Consider the following 21214-nt stretch of genomic DNA (forward strand, 5'->3'; position numbering starts at 1 on the left):
CTCCCTCCCTCCCTATCTTTCTCTATCTATCTATCTATCTATCTATCTATCTATCTATCTATCTATCTATTATTTATATATATATATATATATATATATATATATATATATATATATATATATATATATATATATATATATATATATATATATATATATATATATAAATAAAAATAAAGTCACAACCCCTGGTATGCCCAAATATGGGAGGAAGGCCACACTTCCATTCTCTGTCCTTCGGCTCATCACAAGAGACCATCCAGACAGAAACCCAATATTTTTTACTGTTGCCTTTTTGTTACATTTGTTATGTTTGTGCTGATAAATAAATAAAGGGAAACTATTTAGCTCTCATCAGCTAGCCATACCCTTGCTGGGAATCGAACCTGTGCTCTATTGCCTCTTAGGCAGATGTGTTAACCATATATATACCTTTCACCCTGGCCTGGCTGATAAGGAGTCGAGCTCTGTAGCTCAATGGTTAACACATCTGCCTAAGAGGCAATAGAGCACAGCTTCGATTCCCAGTAAGGGTATGGCTAGCTGATGAGAGCTAAATAGCTTGAAATAGATCTATACTAGTCTCCCTTTATTTATTTATCAGCACAAACATATATATATATATGTATGTATGTATGTATGTATGTATGTATGTATGTATGTATGTATGTATATATATATATATATATATATATATATATATATATATATATATATATATATATATATATATATATATCCTTTTCCCATAGAGAGTCATCCATTGAACTTGAATACAAGTAGTCCTCAACTTACAACAGTTCACTTAATGACTGAAGTTACATCAGCAGTGAAAAAAGTGACTTACGGCTGTTCTTCACACTTATGATCATTGCAGCATCCCCATGGCCACATGATCAAAATTTGGATGTTTGGAAACTGCCTCATATTTATGATGGTTGCAGTGTCCTGGAGTCACCTTTTGCAACCTTCTGCCAAGCAAAGTCAGTGGGAAAGTCAGATTGACTTAACAACCAGGTTACTGATTTAACCACAGTGATTCACTTAACTATAGCAAGAAAGGTTGTAAAATGGGGCAAAACTCACTTAACAAATGACTCACTTAGCAATAGAAACTTTGGGCTCAATTATGGTTGTAGATTGAGGACTACCTGTATAGGGAGATTTCTTTACGTAATGGATATTTACATGGTAGAATTTTTTGCCATTAGATTGGGAATTGATACTGTTTCCAGACTTTCAGTGAATAACAGTGTACATTACCGTAAACACTATACAAGTATTTTAATATTGCAGACTTGCAGTATTATAAGTGATTCTGATATTATATAGCACTTTTAATTAAGCGGGTACCTTGAATAAACATAACTTTGAGTTACAAATAACACTGATTTTGTTGTTGTCTTGGGTGACATCTGTAAAAAAAAAATTCAGGTGCTCAGGCATGAAAATGTGCTGCTCAAACACTATGCTGTTCCGCACACACTAAAAGAAAATAAGAAGGAACATTGCACACGACGACAAAAAGGTTAGCTATCACTGGTATATAGGATAACATTTTGTTACGATGTCTTCATACATGTAATACCCACTTTTCCCCATATCTCAATGCAGACAATCATAGTCTGCTGCAATTTATCTCATATATTTGTTTTTTCAATTCAGTCTTCACTGATTCCCTCTCTATCAACAAATCTGAGTACTTCTTCCATACCTTTCAATCTTTCACTTTCAGCTCCTATTGATTAATTAGACATGTATTTTTACCCTGTTTCTTGTTTTACTCCGTCCTCTTTGAATTCAACTTACTTTTATGTATCACTTAACTCATATTATAATTTCATATAATAAAGTGGGCAATAGCATTTTACATATCCTTTCTTCCTCCTTTTGACAATCATTCTTTGCAGCCACTACTGTACAACCACCACCATTATTTTCATATTTTAAAATGTCTCAATTTTTCCATTTGTAGTGATTGGTTTACCAAAGTACACAACTCCATTAATTTGTTCTAGCTTTTTGCCACGTACATATGTGTAATTTAGAATTGTTCATTCAATTTTGCTTGTTAAGCACAATTATCTTGGTTTTTAAGACTTTAATTTTCATATTTCTTGTTTCATTGTACAATCTATCCAACATTCTCTGCAAATCATTCATATTTTCATCCATAGCAGGGCATCATCCGCATTAAGAATACATCAACATATCTCCAACCTCACAGGCAATCCTTATATATTCATCCATAAAGTTGATAAACAACCAATGTGTCAAAACCCTGTAGTAACAAATCAAACCGGAGGTCTGATTAGTTAGATTTATTACAAAACAAGCTAAGGTGACACCACAAGAATTGCAACCAGTACATCTTCTTTCAAGCATAACTTTATAGTTATGTCACTGTCAGTTCCAGACCATGGAATCAACTCAGCGGGAAGGCTAAAACCACTTTTATTGAGATTGGCTACAATAACAGTTCTTACAAGTCTGATTGTGTTGAATCTCCTCCCATCTCTTCATCCAACACTGGGAGTGGGGATGGGAGAGGATAAAATAGAAATCCACCTATGGCTGCCTTGCACCATGTTTATACAATGTATTAAACTTTTTATTAGTTATAGAATGTATTATCACACAAAGGAACATTTCACATGTCTAACTCCCTATTCCATGTGGAAGCATTCAACAAACATTTCATTCAGTCTTCCACATACTTCATTTCTATTACATACTGCTCATGCTGCATTCAAAAGATATCTTTCCATTTCATCTTCATGCAGAATATTCCAATATTCAGACCTATGCAGTTTATCATAGGTTTCCTCTAAATCAAGAAACTTCATTTAATTTTTCACATTTTTTTTCTATTATTCATTCTCCATGGACAAATGTACTATTATGACAAAGGATTTTTATTTTGAGGGGTTTTCTTTGGTCCCTTCAAGTTAGTTTATTATTCCTGAAGACTTACTGCACTAATTCACACAATTTTATTGGTAACGTTTTTCAAAAGTGGATTGCCATTGTCTCCTTCCTAGGCCAGAGAATGAGTGAATTGCTCAAGGTGATCTTGCTGGCTTTCAGCCTAAAGCATGGCTAGAATTGAGTCTCCTGGTTTCTAACCTGCTACCTTAAACCATTGCAGGACTAGGAACATTCCCCCCCCCCCCCCGCAAAAAAAGACCACAATTTCCAGATTGCACTGAACATTCTAAACTAAAACAAACAAACTTAATTGTAGTTTAGAACAGGGGTGAAATTAACTTATCTTTGCTACTGCTTCAATAATAATGTGAGCGCGCGTATGTACAAGGCATCAAAAACGGATGTGATGATGTCTGGGTGGGTGGGCGGAGCCTGCTACCGATCGCGCCTGCAAAAGTAAGCGAACAGCAAGGGGGAGGAATCCACTCTGCCACATGACTTAGATTAGCTAGAAAGCAGGAAATCCTGCTTTCTAGCTAAGATAAATCACATGTCACAGATGATCGTCGGAAATACCAGTTCACCTGAACCAGTAGCATTTTTTTTTACTACTGGTTCAGGTGACCAAACCTGTTTGGAATATTTTCTCAAAGGTCATAATGCTAAAATTAGTAAATTCAATATCAGTTCCATTTTGAATTTAAATACTTTCTTATATATTGGAAAAAAAAAATACTCCTAGAACCATTTCTCTGAACCATTCAAAAGCTAGGATTATTTTTTAGTAATTAAAAGTTACTAGAGAAAATTGCCAGTGAAAAATGCCATTATAAAATCTGGCAGAACTCATGAGTAATTCATTTCTCACATTTATTCATATGGCCCAGACTTACCATTGTTAACCAGAATAAAATTTGATTTGCATAATGATAAAGTAACTCTGTTTAGAAGTAAAATAATGTGATCATCCATATAAATAATCCAATATTTTTTAAAGTCAGAACTGTCTCTTTTTGAGCTTGCATGTACTTAGGGAAAGAAGAAATGAGGGAAATTAAAAAGACTGTTTCTTTTAATCTTCACCATTTTATCTTACTGAGTTAATCACATGTGACAATGATTCCAGCCTATTTCAGAACCTGTTAAGAATTCTGTCCAGCTGAAATACACTGTTTCAACTATTGCAGGAGGCAGGTATGTATTAGAGAGACACCAACTTCCTTCATGTCAAAATAAACTTTCAGCTGTATATATGTATATGGAAGTGTGTTCTTATAGGGAGAACTGTGATCTTGAAGCCCTAAACTGTTTCTCTTCTTGCATTTAAGAGTTTTTTAAAAAAATATATGGATCTTTGGAGTACACCTCAACTATAATTGTAGTCCATCAAAAAGAGAATGATTGTCCCATATGGAATCCAATAATCCTTATGTAGAGGTAGCAGTTCAAATGGTCTTCTTTATATACTGGGTTGTACAATCTAAACGTAGACATTTAATTCCCACAGTCATATTCTCAAATTGGCCTAAAAGTGACAGTAAGCTCTTTGAAGAGGATGACAATGTCCTTTTCAATTATAACTGCTGATGTGACCATAGAGAATGTTGAGTTCTTAAGCCCCGGGACAAAATAGGCTAAGATACCAGGAGATAAATTTGGGACTAGTAAATGCCCTCTGCTGTTCATCTGAGAAACAACGTCCACTGTAATTTTTCAGGAGAGATACAGCAAAATAAATTAATAAATCCACAGCCAATAGAAGGATGGCAAGACATTTTTAATGAAGGATAAACCAGCACTTGACACTAAATATCAAGGATGGATTAAAAAAGAGGTTAGGAGCCTTGAGGGATCTGCCTCTAACACACCTCGCAGAACAAACCAATGTGGAGGTGCGTTTTTCACACAGGCTGTGTTCCTTTGTCAAACTAAGCCATAACGTAGTTGCATAGTTTGGCTTTAATGTGTTATATAAACCAGGCTGCCCTTTAATTTATTACTATTTATTAGAACTATACCCCATTTCTTATTTAAGATCTGAAAACAGTAAACAGCAGTCCTTATTTTTGCCCAACCTGAGACGCAATTGGGCTGGGAGTGACTGTTTTGCAGGCACAAGCAAGCTTCCATGGCTAAGAATGGACTTGAACGTCAGTCTCTCTGTTTCTAGGCCCACAGCTGTACCATTCCACTGGCTCCAACCAGATTAACCAGGGATTTAGACACCACTACCTTCATTTCCACTTTTTACACCCACTGTCCAGTTGACATTCAGACTTCTTTGGGCTGCCACTTTAATGGGATGATGCAGACATAATAAATATGAGTAACTGTCTTATAATAAATCAAGCTGTCAGCTCTCCAGGATTTCAGCGAAGAGATATTACATGCGTGATTAAATGTGTGATCTTTTGTACTCATCATATCTGTTCACCAAAAAGCTGCAACCCCACTGATTGGAAAAAGCATTAAGACAATTTAAAAATTGCTATTTCCCTGCTACCACCAGGACTGTGTTCCCATTCTGTAGGAGGCATCCAGTGACCGAATTGTTAATGTTACATAACTTGGCTGTTTTCTTCATGGGAAAAACAAGAGATTTGGAATGTCCCCTTTTGCCTCAGGCAATTCAATATCCCTGAACAAACTCTATGGCTTGTTCATATTGTTGGATGACTACCCTGTATATTTCACCATCCTCTTCCCTTGCGCCACAGTAAAACTATTGGGAAATCCTAAAACACTGTATGCTTCCAAAAGTTCACGTCTGCCCAGAAGGCACAATGCATAATGTCCTTTTGTTTGCAGAAGCTGGTTTTACACACACACACATACACACACATACACATACACACACACACACACACACACACACTCAACCCTTTTCAAGAAGTTTATGAAAACTTCTTGAAAAGAAGTTTATGTTCAAGGTATTTGTTAATGCATCTACCAGGAAAAGTTGCATAGAACAATTTAAGATTTTTCTTGGTAAAAAGTTTGACACAAAATATTTTTCCTAAAAAAAGTTTGGGAAAGTTTGGTACAAACATTTAGGTGCTTGTTTTTTAGGGGCAAATTTCTACAAAATAAAAGAACATGGAATATTTATTTTATGTTGCATTTTCCCCTAACTTATGTGCTGAGCAAGGAGAATCTGTAATAGACCAGAAATGGTAGTAATTTCTCTCCCACAGCAAGAGAATGCAAACTCTCCACTGTACTAGCAACGCACCATAGTAATTAAGATACCACAGGATCACAATTTTCCTTTTGATTTTTGCAGTATGTTTTCATACCCCTATCGCACTAAATCCAACCCAGAAAATATTTTCCCCTGTCTTCCCTTCCATTCTCTTTTCTCACATCCAGAAACAATGTCAGAATTTGGAATTTTCTATAGAAAACATGCATGTAATGAGATGATTTATTTTCTAAAGTTCTCACATCACTTTCAGAATCACTGAGATCCCATAAATGTAATATTGAGTAATATATTTGAATATAACCGCTTTTACTACCCTTTAGAAACATTCATTTTCCAGACAATAATTTTAAATAACAGGCACTAATAGAAGACGTGCTAATGTCTCTGGCTCTCTAATGACATGATAACCTGAATTTTCAGCTAAAACAAGGCATCTTCTAGGATGGGATGATGGGATGGGACGGGCAGGACGGGATGAGACGGGATGGGATGGGATGGTACAGGACAGGACGGGACATGACAGGATAGGATAGGATAAGATAGGATGAGAGAGACAGAGAGAAAGAGAGAAATGGAAGGGAGGAAGCCCTTTTGTTATTGTTATGAATTAAGAAAACTTAGATCATATAAGAATCTAAACAGAAAAAAGTATTCTTAAGTAGCTCTGTTTGATAATATTTGTTAGCAAATATTGTTGCTAACACAACAATATTTAACAACAGATATTTGGGGCTTTGTTCTACAATAGAGATTAATAAATGGGTACCAGCTCAAGGAAATCCATTCTTCAAACTCCCTCTTTGGAGAAATTTTTCTTTTTCTGGCCATACATTTCCCCCCCAAACCAGTTTTAGCAAAATCAATCATGAAACTCCTTGTTGTGCAGCAGAATCAGGTAAGTAAAGACTACAAGAAGAACTCTGTCATGAAGAATTCAGAAGTACACAGCATGCAACTGAGAAGAAGAATCTTATTAACTGGGTGTCTGCTTTACAAAGAAAAGGAAAAATGGAAGAGCAAACATTTTTGTATAGAGAGAGATTGAGGTGGGAAATTCTAGGGATCTCTCTCTGTGTGTGTGTGTGTGTATGTGTGTATGTGTGTTAATGTTGACACACACACACACATGCACACATATGGTCCTTGCTTAACAACCATTCATTCAGTGACTATTTGAACGCAATATTAATGTTGATTTTACATGGAAATGACCTATTGTATTTTGCCCAAAAGAATAAAACAATTCTATGTTGATCCCAATTATTTCAGCAAGAAATCTTCTTCAGTCTAGTTGTTCATCAAGGAAGAAGTAAATCAAACATACAGCTGCAATTTTAAAAGCCAATCAAAAAAAGGGAGAAATGTTAATAAATCTGCCCTTTAATCATTCGTAGATATACAGTATATGCCTCTAAAAACAAATTGATGATGGGTTCATATGAACATTAGAGAGGTCATTAAATACAAGAGACAATGAACAAAGGATTCACATTTCTAGTGAGCTGAGGTCATAACTAAAAATATCCTAAAAAGTCCTAAAAGTATCATCACTTTGAAAATTATACCAACAAAAGCAGGTATTCACATCATGAATAGAATGGAGTTAGTTCTATTTGTTTTTGCATATAAAAATCATAATTCAAAAAATAAAGAGGATTTTATCCAGAGGTGAAGTTCAAAAAAATTTACTACTGGTTCTGTGGGCATGGCTTCATAGTGGAGTCCTGTGACTCATGGCCATGCCCACTCAGTCACATCCCTCCCCCCAAGCTACAACCACAGAACCCTTAGGAAAGAAATGTGTATATGAATCCATTCACAGCGGAGCTGCTGCTCCCTTTATGCCCCACCGCCCCCTGGTTTACCTTAAAGGGACAGGCTGCAGCAGGTCTGTTGTGAATGGAGGGAGAAACGTTTGGATTGGGTGGGCAGGTCAAGCGGCCAGAAGAGGTGAGTGGCGACAGGGCAACCAAGCGTGCTTGGATGGGGCCACTGGGGATTTTTGCCACTGGTTCAGAGAACTGATGCCAAATGTCCCTGCCAGTTTGGGCGAACCGGTCCAACCAGGGAGGATTTCACTCCTGATCTTATCCTAAGAAGCTACAGCTACACCTACATATGTTGTTCACGTAATTTTTTTTTAAGATAGTTACAGAACCACAAAAAACAAACTTTATTTCAAATTATATTCAGAGCAGAGAAAAGGTAACAATTCCACAAACACTTTGGTCAAGGACAGGAGTTCGCTCCAGCTGCTGCTACTGCGGTTCGCTTGATGCACAGTACTAAAAAAATTGTTTATGTGCATGTGCAGAAACAAAAAACAAAAGACTTGTTCATGGGCATGGCAGGCCAAGTTACTACCTATTCAGCCAAACCATTCTGAACTGGTAGGAACTCACTCTGGTCAAGGACCCTCAGCCTTCAAAAACCATTGAAAGTTTCCTATGTTATCAAAAGTATTTTTAACAACTGGCAAACAGATGGAGATATGGTCTTCTCCTTGATAGTTCCTTGATTAGGGTATTGTTAATCCCTGCTTAACTGGATGTTGGTTATATGTTGGGTTGTTTTTAAGCCATTAAGCATTTTTATTGTTTTATTTACTAATGAAGATATCCAGGAAGGGGAATGTTTTCTTTTTCTCTGGTGAATTTAATTCCTTTGAAGATATTATTTAATGGGTCTTCACTAGTTCCTTTTTTTATTATGACGAAGATGTTGTTTATATATCAAATCCTTATCTTTCATTATATGTAAAAGTGTGCTGTAGTTTCTAGAAGCTGCCTTATAATCTATGTTATGAGTCCTTCCTTAGTGTTCCCATGGATGTTCCTCTGATTTGTTGGTATACCTGTCCATCAAACTGAAAGTATATAGTGAAGCAGAAGCTGATGAGGTCCATGATTCTGGGTATTTTGATCTTAGTGTATTTGGCTATGTTGGAGGTATTATGTAGTACTACTGCCATGGATTCTTTTGCTACTTCTGGATCTATGAATGTAAAGAATCCTGTAACATCAAATGAAATTATAATTTCCTTTTCTATTTTTAGGTCTTTGATTTTCTTGAGGTACTGTCATGGGGAATTGATAAAATAATTGCTCCCTTTTGCAAGATAACCAAGCTTTTTTAAAGCTAGTCCAAGATATACACATATACATAAATATATAATCCATACATTTGATGACCTGCCACATCAAAGCCATCAATATTACATGCCTAGAGAAATTGGTGAGTAAGAGTGACTAAAACAATGATTTAAATTTTCTGAAATTCAGACAGTCTGGATCTGACAGAAGAAAATGCCAATTATTTATTTATTTATTTATTTATTTATTTATTTATTTATTTATTTATTTATTTATTTATTTTATTATTGTCCCCTTTTTTATTTTTACAAAAAACTCAGGGTGGAGTACATATCCATCATAACTTCCATGTCCTATTTTTCCTACAACAACCATCCTGTTGGGCTGAGAGAGAATGACTGAATCAAGACCACCAGCTGGCTTTCATGGCTAAGATGGTACTTGAACTCACCGTCTTTTGGGATAAATTTGAATAATTATTGAACAAGACAATCCCAAGCAAGCAGTATATATATAAATATGTGTGTTTGTGTGTGTATTCTGAAATACATCTAATTTTACTTATTTATATCTCATCTTTATTATTTTTGTAAATAATTCAAGGTAGCAAATACACCGAGTACTCCTTCCTTCTCCTATTTTCTCCACAACTGAGAGGAACCTGCTCAAAGTTATCCAGCTCACTTTCATGCCCAAGGCTGGACTAAAACTCATGGTCTATTGATTTTTTTAAAAAATGTTTTTTTAATTTTCTGCTGAATTTTTCAATCCCACCAATAGCTTTCAAAACAATACAATTGTCGTTTGAAGATGAACTTTCAGTCTTCTATGCCATGACACAGAACTTCTGATTAGTACCAGACCTGATTCTTGCTGGATGTGCAGCAATCACAGTGTTCCCCCACACAAACCTCTTATCTCCTAATGAAAGGCAGATGCTTTCCTATTTCCAAGCAACAGGCTTGGAATTATAGGCCTTCCTGGATTCAATCCAATCCTGAGATATGTTGCTGGAAGAAATAGCTAGATTCATACAATACATTGAACCAAGTCCAGAACTTGATAAGCATGATGCATGTGAACTAAAACAGCCAACAGCCAGCAGAGAGGCAGAAAAGAACCCTGTGTTTAAACTAAAGTGCCACCTAGTGAGTTCTCCAAGAAAGAGTCTGAAGGCGCAAACAGCTCAAACTATAAAGCTCTTTAATACAGAATTCACTGGTAGATTCCTGCTGCCAGAGAAGATACCTTCTAATGCCAGTTCAGCACAATGCCAAAGTCACAGCCATGGTAATCTAGAGTCTAGAGACAAACTCTAATAGAACAAAGTTTTGTCTATTCACTCCTGGTCCAAAGGGATAATAAGAATGTCCTGTTAAAACTACCAACTTATTGAATATCCAACTTGTTTCTGTTCACTATTTAACAAGGAGAAGGCATATTTAAGTTATAACAGAAGACAAATTGTGATAACTGCTGGATTCATATTTTCATCATGGGGAAGGAGTTGGTGAACCATTAGTTGGGTCTGCACTGGAAAACAAAGTAGATAAACACAATTTAGTCTAGTTAGTTATATATACCAAGTCTAATTAATATAATTAAATTTAAGGGTCAATATGTCAAGTACTGAAAATGAAAGAGGGGGAGGGAGGGAGCGAAGACAGGGAGGGAGAGAGGGAGAGGGAGAGGGAGAGAGAGAGAGAGAGAATAGTGGTTAATATACATATACATATACATACACACACACACACACACACACACACACACATATATATATATATATATCCAGGTTGCAAAAATCCAGATGACCACTAGATAGCAGCAAAAAGGATAATTTTCTGTATTTCTTTACTGTCTCTACTGGAGTGTAGATTTTACTGTCATAGAACTGGAAGTCCTAGTATAAACATAGCCATTAAGTGTCTGACTGGCTTGCCAACAATTAAGGGATAATATGAAATGTATAATAAGCATTAGAACAATAATGTTTTTAATTTACTTTCATATGAGAACAATGTTTGTTGCAGGATCATTGTTGCACATTTATTGTGTTTGCGCAAAATAATGAATCACAAGCTAGCCAAATATGTTTTAATCCAGCGTGTTACATAAATTCAACCCACATAGTCCCATGTACTCTGCAAATCTAAGAAATTAGGTTGAGGAAAAAGACAGATAAATTAACAGTAAGTGCACTGTATAAGTTCCAGAAATGTTAGTGCTTTGGACTACAATTCCCTCAGTCTCTTGGTTTCTGGTCATGCTCATTTTTGTTAGTGGATACTGAAGTCTAAGCCATCAGATCTAGTCTACAGGCATTCTGGGTTTCAAATCAAATAATCTTTGTCCATTACCTTTTCTGTATAGAGTCTAATGACAACTGGTAGAGCAGGAAGCTTACTTGTCACTTTCTAACGTTCTGATTGGCTATAATAATTTCCCAATTTGGATTATTAATCTAATGTTTACCAGATATATGTGAGAACAAATAAGGCTCACTCTTGAGTGGTAATTTTGTGCCACGTTAAAGGCTTGACATTTGGATTCAAATAAGGTTTCAATAATTTGTTTCACATCTACAGAAGATAACTGGCTTCATTCGATTATAAATCCATATATGAATATTATCTTTATTAGGACCAATTGAGGCATCATAACTTGGTAAACGCATTTTTAACTTCTCGGGAAACTGTCATCAGATAGAAGCACGATAATAACGAGTCGTTCTATCTATATCCTGTCTTCATTTATATCGGAGGGCACTTTAGAAAAACTTTCTTCTTCTTCTTCCGTAGTTTTCCCTTCGTGATTCCGTAAAAAAACGTTCCCTACAAGACAGGACAAGCTCCTACATTCCCCGAACTGTTTCTGTACATCGTTCACTACGGAACCAAAAGTTCGAGTGCCACTTCTCGAGAAAAGTGGGAGCCGCCTTCTCTCTCCTAGAGATGCCTTCTTCTCCCGATTAGCTAAAGCCAAGAGCTACGAGACTGCAGCGAAAGGGAGTCTTCCCTTACCTTTTCCTCCTGCCGAAAGCACAGAACGCCCCGAAAGCCAGAGCAGTAGCGAGCGCCAGACCGTACACGCCAGAAGGCAGCCACTCCAGGAGGCCCATGTTGGGGAGAGCCTCTTTCCTCTCCAGCTACCGAAAGAAGAGATCGTTCCTGCGCTCGGCTAAATTTCTGCGGGGCAGCCGCTCCTTCTCTTCGCCTTGGCGATCGCTTAATCTCTAGCGGCGTTCCGGGAAGTTTGGAGCTGGGCGCCAGAAAGCCAAACTCGAGTGAGCAACCTCGCTCCCACTGGAGCTCGGGAGTCCCCGGCCCCTCCTCTTGGGATCGGCCGAAAGAGTTGACAGGAAAAGGGAAAGGGCGAGGCCTTCTCCCCCTCCCTTCCCCGCCCCTTTCCTTTCCGCGGGCAATGAAAGAACGGATTGTTCGTTTTAGGAAAGGTGACAACTCCGAAAGCGCAGCCGATCAGTCTCCCAAAGTTGGGAGAAAGCTTCCCGCTGGAAAAGTCACAAGATCCGAGAAATCTTAGCCCATCTTTACGCCCTCAAATTGTTAGGGGAGAGACTTTTTATTTGTTATTCTCAGTTTGGCTAATAGGCTCTGTGTTTCAGTATACAACAATTTGGCCTGGCAGAGTTCCAGTATCCCAGAGGAATTTCCCAGGACTTTCCAAAAGATGAAGGAGGTTGAGATTGTTCTGCTGATTCACTCCTCTGAAAACCAAGCTTCCCACATTCCGAATCAACCAACCAACCAACCAACCAATCAGAATAGAGCTGGAAAGGATCTTGGAGGTCTTCTAGTCCACCCACCCCCCTGCTCAAGCAGATTGCACACTGTCTAAGGGTAATGCACCTCATCCAGAACTAGAGATAGGAGAACCTCTGGTTCAGAAGATCCAAATACCTACAGCCACTCACTCTAGCTATGGTTGAGTCCAGAAATGGTATTCTATTTTCTTCACTTCTTCCCGTAGCGGGAGGGTGCGTGTCTGGGCATGCACAGAACTTGATGATGTCAGGGTGGGTGGGCGGAGCCTGGCACCCCCACCACTATCAGTTTGTCTGAACCAGTGAGCACTGGCAGCGTACCATCTCTGGTTGAGTCGGAGTCCAGTTTTGCCCCATCCAAACCCAAATAGTCTCCAGACACTGGGATAAGACATCTGCAATTTCACTCAAGGGACCTGTTTCTAGTCTAATCTTTATTGCCCTGCTTACAGAAACTGCCCCTACGGTTAACCCTGATTCCATTGTCACAGCTAAGGCAAAGCGCCCATTGATGTGAGTGGCATTGAGTTGGCTACACCCACACGCTCACATGACCACTGAGCCCTGTCTACCCAGATGGCTGTTAGGGCAGAGAACCGGTTGTTAAATTATTTGAATCCCAACACTGATGTGTATATACACACATGAATATCTACCAAAATTGTGCAGCAACAATTTGGTGGATGTACTTTATATATGGGAAGAATCAATGCAGTGAGTGAATTCTCCTTCAGGCATTATACCGTATGTAGTTGCATTTGAATTAGTCTTAGCTAGTTTCAGCTGATTTTGAAAAAGCTTTTAAATGGATCACATGGCTGTGAAAAACATCTGAAAGGCTGTTTTCAAAGACTTTTAAAGCACTTCTTTACAAGCTGTCAGCTGCTTTTCATCCCACCACTCCATGGGCCGAATATTTTGCATTGGAGGGCCGTATCCGGTTTGAGGATGCCTACTCTAACCAATGGTATTGAATACTGCTGAGAGATCAAGAATAGCTAGGGTGGTGGGATTACCTCCATCCTGCTCACACTAGAGGTCATCTGTGAGCACAATCAACACCACCTCAGTTCCAAATCCTGGTTTAAATCCTACTGAAAAAGGCCTAGATAATCTGCTTCATCCAAGGTCCTCTGCAATTGTCACACAACTACTCTCTTCACAATCTTACCTAAGAAGGGAAGATTGGAAACTGGACAACAATTGTCTAGTTTGGTTAGATTAAGCAATTATCCTTTGAGGAGATGGTGCACCACCACTTCCCTATGAGCTGATGGAACCATTCCATCTTTCAAGAAGGAGTTAACTATTGCCCAGGCCCATTCCCTCGTTCCTCCCACACAGTTTTAATAAGCCAGGAAGGGCATGGATCTAATATACAAGTGGCCAAACCAGTAGCTGAGAGGGCCTTGCCAACTTCCTCAGGTTCTACTGGCTCAAAATCTTCCCAAGTCATTTTGCAAGACAGCCCTACCAACTCCACTAATTCTGCTTTAAATATGAAGAGCCTGTGCTGTGTTTTTCATTGCTCCATCCGCTGGATGTCTTTATAATACACTTTTTTATAAGGGGGTGGGAGGCAAGTACCATCAAGCAATTCAGCAGGTGGCTACAGCAATTTTTTTTTATCTGCTTTATTACTCAAAATTCACATAGCTTTATATTGTTTCTTTTAAAGTCATGCTTTCTCCTACAGAAACGTTTTATTCTCTATTTTAATGAGTATGATCCACATTAAACCACTATAACCATTCAAGGAAAATGTATCCTTTAAAGCAGCCCAAAAAGTGTTTTACAAAACGTAAATTTACTAGGAAGACATCTACCTGGCTTCAAACTCTGCATGCTTTTAGATGATTCCATCAGACTAAAGATGGCATTACTATCTTTAGATATTAACTTCATATGGTCTCCAATGTAGAGCAAATATGAGTGACTTTGTCCACTAGATGTGCAGCAACCCTTAAGGTGAATTTCAGTATTACACCCTCTGAGGAAGGACTGAGTCAGCGCAAATAGGCCACTGGGAGAATATCGGCAAATGTGATAAGGGTAGAGAAATAGTTATGTTTTGCCACCCTTACTGCCAGGAAGTAGGCCCTAATGCCGGTAGTAGCTTAGCTCATATCTGCTCATCCTCACTTCCTGTTTTTTGCCCCCCGATGATGCTCTAGGTGTCATAAAATAGAGTTTGAGCCACTCAAAGTACAGTTTCTCCAATAGTTTTTTTTTTATTTCTATGTTATTCGTACAAAAAGCAAAGCAAGCGTGGAACTAAGTTTAATTAGTTCCTTTATAGTGGTAAATATACTTGTCTAATTTCAACGTTAACTTACTATAATAAGCTATGCCCAACAAGGCTATTCAAATTACTACGTCCAACATGGTTACTCAAGTTGCTATAAGTATTGTTACCCAACCAGGCTACTTATTCAAACAATATTCACATACACTCTCAACATAGGTGATCAGGCTGTATTAGAGTGAATTGGGAAGCAGGCTCAGGGCATCCCCTGCTCCAACCAGAGTCGTTTCAAACTTTGGGGGTCTGGTCTTCATCCAGTCTTCTCTTTATACCCAGCTTGTTTAGTCTGAATCCATGTGTATGGTACTATTCTGACCCAATTCCCCAAACACAACAAGTCTTTCTGCTTTCAAGATGAATAGCCTGTCACACCTATTCATCTCTATCCCCTGCCTTTTATCCCCACAGCTAGGGTGGGGCCTCATTAGCTGCGGTGGCTCTTCCTTCCCCAGGATCGGCCCACAGCTTTCCACTGCTCTTCCCTTCTCTGCCTTCTGCACAGCCACGCATCAGGCACTAGACCCAGCTGTTCCTCTTCTTCTTCATCAACCACTGCTAGACCTGGGGACTGTTGACTCTCCATCTGAGGGTTGACGGATGGCCCAAGCTCCACCTCTTTTTCTCTCTGTCTCTGCCAGCTCCATTCCCTCTTCCCCCTCGAAGCTCCCAGATTGCCCTAATTCCCATGTCTCCTCCTCTTCCAATTCAGCTCCTAGAGGCAGTGGCAGCCAACAAGCCATAACAGGTACATCTTGCCCTGGTCTTGGCAGGAACTTCACATTCTTACTCCCTATTCCATTATTCAATGAATGCAGTACATTGAATCTGCATGTACTGCATGCATTGCATTCCTTACACCCACTAATGTTCCCCCTGGTAGCATCAGCAATAATTCACTCATACACACATCCAGAATCTTTTGTTATCAGTGATCCATGCATTCCAGCAGTGTGAGTTTCCCCATGGGTTCAGGAAAAGGCTAGATATGGTGGTACTATACGGCTCACTATATTCATGACTTATTTTATTATACATTATGTATCATATTTGTAATTTGTAATTCAACTGTGAAGCTATAGGATAGTGATGGCTAACCTTTTTGGTGAGGCATTCCAAAAGTGCGGGGAACATGTGGGGGTTGCGCGCACGTGTGCCCACACCCATAATGCAATGCCCTCCCCCCTGCGTATGTGCGCAGGCCTCACTGAAGCCTCCGGACTTCCGGGAAGCGTGTTGGGCTGTTTTTTTGCCCACCTCAGGCTTGAGGAAAGCCTCCTGAAGTCTCCAGAGAGTGAAAAACGGCCCCACACACAAATCAGAATTTTAGAACAGGCAACCCAGAAGTCAATTTCCAAACTTCCAGATTGTATATTGGGCTGCTTTTTGCCCTCTGGAAGGTGAAAAATGGCCAAAAATCAAGGCCAAAAATCAGATGACAGGGCAATGCCTCATGTGCCCCCAGAAATGGCTCTGCGTGCCACCTGTGCCATAGGTTCACCATCACGGCCATAGATATAACGTATAATATGTAACATAGGCATCTCTTAGTCTGTTTAAATTCCCTCAATTTCATCATTCTCATTTACTTTTTTGATGATGGTATAATTTGAAGTTAAATTACTAAAAAGAAAGATATTGTCCAATAGTCAAGACTGCAGTAAGATCAGACAATCCACTTTTAAAATTATAAACTAGACATGCTAACCTATGCCTCAGAATTCATATTACAGGATTAGTAGCTGCAGTTTCATTATTATTACTTATTTTTACAAAAGTTTTACAAAAAAGAATTAAAAATACAAAATGCAAAAAGAAGAACTCCATGAAAAACTATAAAAACAAAGCAAGCAAACAAATAAAAAAGATTAAAAAAGGAGAAACTATTAATATATATTATATATTAATCAAATGTCAATCAAATATATAAATCTACCAGGGTGGGGGAATATATTGCCTAACAGTAAAATCTATGCCACAGGAAATCATATTGATTTTTACAATAAAAAGTTGCTTTTTATTAGTTGATAAGTTTCATTAGTACCATGTAAATATTAGAGTTTGTAATTCATATAGTTGATATTCAGTATCAAAGACTTTATATTCCTAAAAATAATTCTGCATATGGGAATTAGATATTGTTTAGAGAACATTGCCATAGATGTTGATAGATGGATTAAAATTTCACTGAGTTGGTGGGATAAAATTAATTTCATTAAAATGGATACTGCTTAAAGGTAATCCATATATTAAGAGTTATGCTAATGCCAAATAATTGTTTCTTAGATATATAACTTATTCAGGAAAATTATATGGAAAATAGACCAATTAGAAGTTCATTAGCTAAACTGAGATTATATACGTATTTCCCTGCATAAAAATATGTAAATATTTCCTAGAAGAGATTTTCCCAACCTTGGCATTTTTAGGATGTGTGCATTTCAATGGCTAAAAGTCCCCAGCCAGCATTCTGGGATTTGAAGGCTATGCATCTTAAAGTTGCCAATGTTAAGAAACATTATCTTAGATGTTTTAGTCCATCAAATTTATTATTCTGCCATTAATCATTAAATTTTTACAGGAAATCCACAGTCATTACTTGGAGGGACAACTTTTTTCTCCCACTAGTTAAATTGTAATAGCCAGTAGCATTCCATACAAGTTTCATAAGCCATCAGAAATCATAAGCTCAGAAGGATAATGCCTCTCTCTTAACCCAAGATGTGTATAAACCACATATCTTCTCAATGAAGGGGAAAGTGCAGTTGTCATAGTAAGATAGTGAGTCATTTATTCATTGTTTTCTTAACCCTAACATTGAGATATCCTGTTCCTGTAAAACTAAACAGGAATAAACTTAATCCTCACTAAAATCTGAATGGTTTACTTATTTGGATGGTGTAATTATACGAAATGGAGATGCAAACAGAGATATCCTGTATCCCACTGGAAAAAACAACAGCTGTTTTTTAGAGGATGAAAAATCTGGTCCTCAGAGTTTATATCACTGAAACTTAAGTTTGCTCACCTCTGTAATGATTCCGACAGCCATTTATTCCAGCGAAACTTGGAAGATGTCAGCAAGTATTAACAAGAGACTTGACATTTTCCAACAATAATGCTTTCGACAGATCCTAAAGATTTGCTATTTTGACCATATTACTAATGAAAAAAGAATTTCTCCTGCAAACACACAACAGAAGACTCCAACTCATGGAAATCAATTGAATCTCAAGATGGCATTGATATTAAGTCCAGCCCGCCTCTGCTGCCAAATGACCAAAGAGGATGCCCTCTAAATACATGATGGAAAACAGTCATGGGAGACTTAAAGATTCTAAATATCACACGGGAAGATGCTAAAGCATTTGCTGGAGATCCTTTGCTGGCCAATATGCTACATTGCATGGAAGAATTTAATGCTAATGCTAAAATAAATCTGGATGATACAAGATCATTTTTTAAAGGATTGATTGCAATGTGAAGGAGTGAGCCTGGCTTATAGAAGCTTTCTTCTTCCCTAAGAAATGTATAATATTGTATGCCCTTCCATTTAAAACAAATCATTATATTTTGTGAAATAAGACCAAAGCCTCTTACGGAAAGACCTGTATTTCATTTGTTTTCATTGCTGCTGACAATTTCATAAAGAAAAAAAAAATACAGGATCAAACATGTTCAGTACCTAAACAGAAAAAGATTTAACACCCCCCCCCCCCAAAGTAACATCAACATTTTTATAGCTCACCAGAATATTAAGAAGTAAGCCACCTGCATCTCTTTACAAATAATGTTTCACCCCCACCCCCCAAAAAAACACAGCAGAAAAGATCTATGGTTTGATGGGCAGCAGACAAAATTCTATTAAGTTCAGAAGTTCCTTTAAGTCTAAGAACATTCTGAATGGTATTTCATTGCAGTAAGCTGTAATGTAGTTTATTTAATTTGTACATATTGTGGAACTCTGTTTTGAAAACCATGATTTATGGTTGAAAGTATTGGAAAACCTAGTTATTTGTAGTTTATTCAACAGCTAAACCATGGCTAAGACTGTTGTGGGAATCCAACTGATGTTTGTACCTGTGTGTATGTGTTTGTGTTCTTACTTTCTTCCAGTCCTTGAGCAGAGCCTAGCATTCAGTTTTCAAACTTTCACTCAAAGAATGTACTAAGTCTCTGGAGAGATTTAAGAAGTTTTATTTCAAACTTTGCTCTAAGTGCTGAGAAAGCACCTCACAGACATGGTGTAGAACAGTGCTATTAATACTAGATCATTGTGGATCCGTGTAGAATCTCTTTATCTTCAAAGAGAGCTTTTCTGCACATTATCAGAAGCACCTTTTGATAATAAGCAAGCTTGTTTTTCCAGTATAAATACACAAGCAGAAGATGGTTACTATTTAAGTATGAAAAACAATTTTGCATAGCTCTTCATTTTTAACCTTATTGCTGTGGGGGAAAAAAACCCTTCAATGTTGTCAAGATACGTTATACAGAAGGACAGGGTATACTTATTGCATGGGTTATTAATTGAAATATAATAGACAATGGCGAATTGCAGCTTTTCAGCTCAACTGGAGGTATTTTCCATTGTGTTATCAGTGTTTAATTTCTAGAATTTTAGATTTGGGGGAAGTCAAGCTTCACTCACAATTCCATCTGCCTGGAGCAACATCTAAATGTCTAGCACTGATATTTAATTTTACTATATGGACAGAAAGCTGCCATAAAATACCATATGTGCTTCAATTTGGCAAGGTGCAAACTGCATTTCTAAAAATATAAACTATTTGTAGTATGAAACATTTTTGTACATTTGCATTGTATTCTTAACCAGGCCATTTAAAGACCTAATGGCTGCATTCACACAATATAGTAAAATTGTTTCGTTTTAACCCTAGTTACCGTACATTTCTTTGAGTTTAGCATTTTATGCAACCAAGCCTGTTTGGTTAATTTATCATTCCATATATTGTGCAAATAGCTTCAGATTGCTTAATTCATAAAGCCAATTAAATAGGCTGTGTGAACGCAATTAACATTTCATACATGTGCAGGTTGTCCTCGACTTATGACCACTACTGAGCTTGGAATTTTGCTTGTACATTGTTGTGGTCATTTAGTGAGGCCTACATGCAGCTGCCTTTCTCAACGACCACAATCCCAACTCTCTCTGCTACAGTCATTAAGAAACCATGCAGCAGTGCCAACAGTGAGGAGGCACTGGGAAGCCGAGCGCCTGCCAGCATGTGGAAACTTGTCACAGACTGGAAGGCCTCAGTCAGCTAGATCCAGCAGCCTCTTGTCTCCGCCCACTCCCTAATACTCTCAAGAAACTTGGCCTTCTTCCTCTTGTCCCACCACTTCCAGAAGGCATCAGTAGACTAGGCCCAGCAATACATGGTCCTCCTGCCTCTTCCCCTGCATCCTTGAAAAACCTGGCTTATTCCTTTCCCACTACCACTGGCCTTCTCCCTCCCCACCACTATTCCTGGCATTTTCCTTACCATGCTCAAGTGCACTAACCTTTCCCTTTCCCTTTCCCTGACAGGCACTCTCATCAATGCAGAGCTCAGCTAGAAAGCTTAGCAAAGGCAACCTTTCTCAAGCTTAAAGAACAATCCTTTCCACCTCTCAGTGACTTAGCTGGCAAGGCTTCCTAGCCTACAGTGGGGAGGGTGGATTTGCAGCACTCCTATGGTTGTAAAGGTGGGTGCACTGCCAGATCACATAAACCAGACGCTGCAATGGTCAGAACTTTGGCAGGGGTTGTGAATCTCTTCATTCAGTGCCATCACAATTTCATATAGTTGCTGAAGAAACAGTCATAAATAGAGTACTAACTGTATAAAATTAAACCTGTCTTAGGCATGAAAGCCAGCTGGGCTAGTCATTTTATTTCAGCC

At 38.1% G+C, this 21214-nt stretch overlaps 1 protein-coding gene across 1 annotated transcript in view; it reads right to left on the reverse strand.

Annotated features, from left to right (window-relative positions):
* Window positions 1–12575, reverse strand: part of LOC116512139 (cytochrome P450 7B1) — a 111755-nt gene extending 99180 nt beyond the window's left edge. Inside the window, exon 1 of the mRNA XM_032222440.1 lies at window positions 12246–12575. Within this exon, the coding sequence (XP_032078331.1) occupies window positions 12246–12343 (98 nt within the window). The 5' untranslated portion in view covers window positions 12344–12575. The remainder of the gene's footprint in view (window positions 1–12245) is intronic.
* Between the last annotated feature and the right edge of the window lie 8639 nt (window positions 12576–21214).

Source organism: Thamnophis elegans, chromosome 8, assembly GCF_009769535.1.
Source record: "Thamnophis elegans isolate rThaEle1 chromosome 8, rThaEle1.pri, whole genome shotgun sequence".
In the NCBI taxonomy this organism is placed as follows: Eukaryota; Metazoa; Chordata; class Lepidosauria; order Squamata; family Colubridae; genus Thamnophis; species Thamnophis elegans.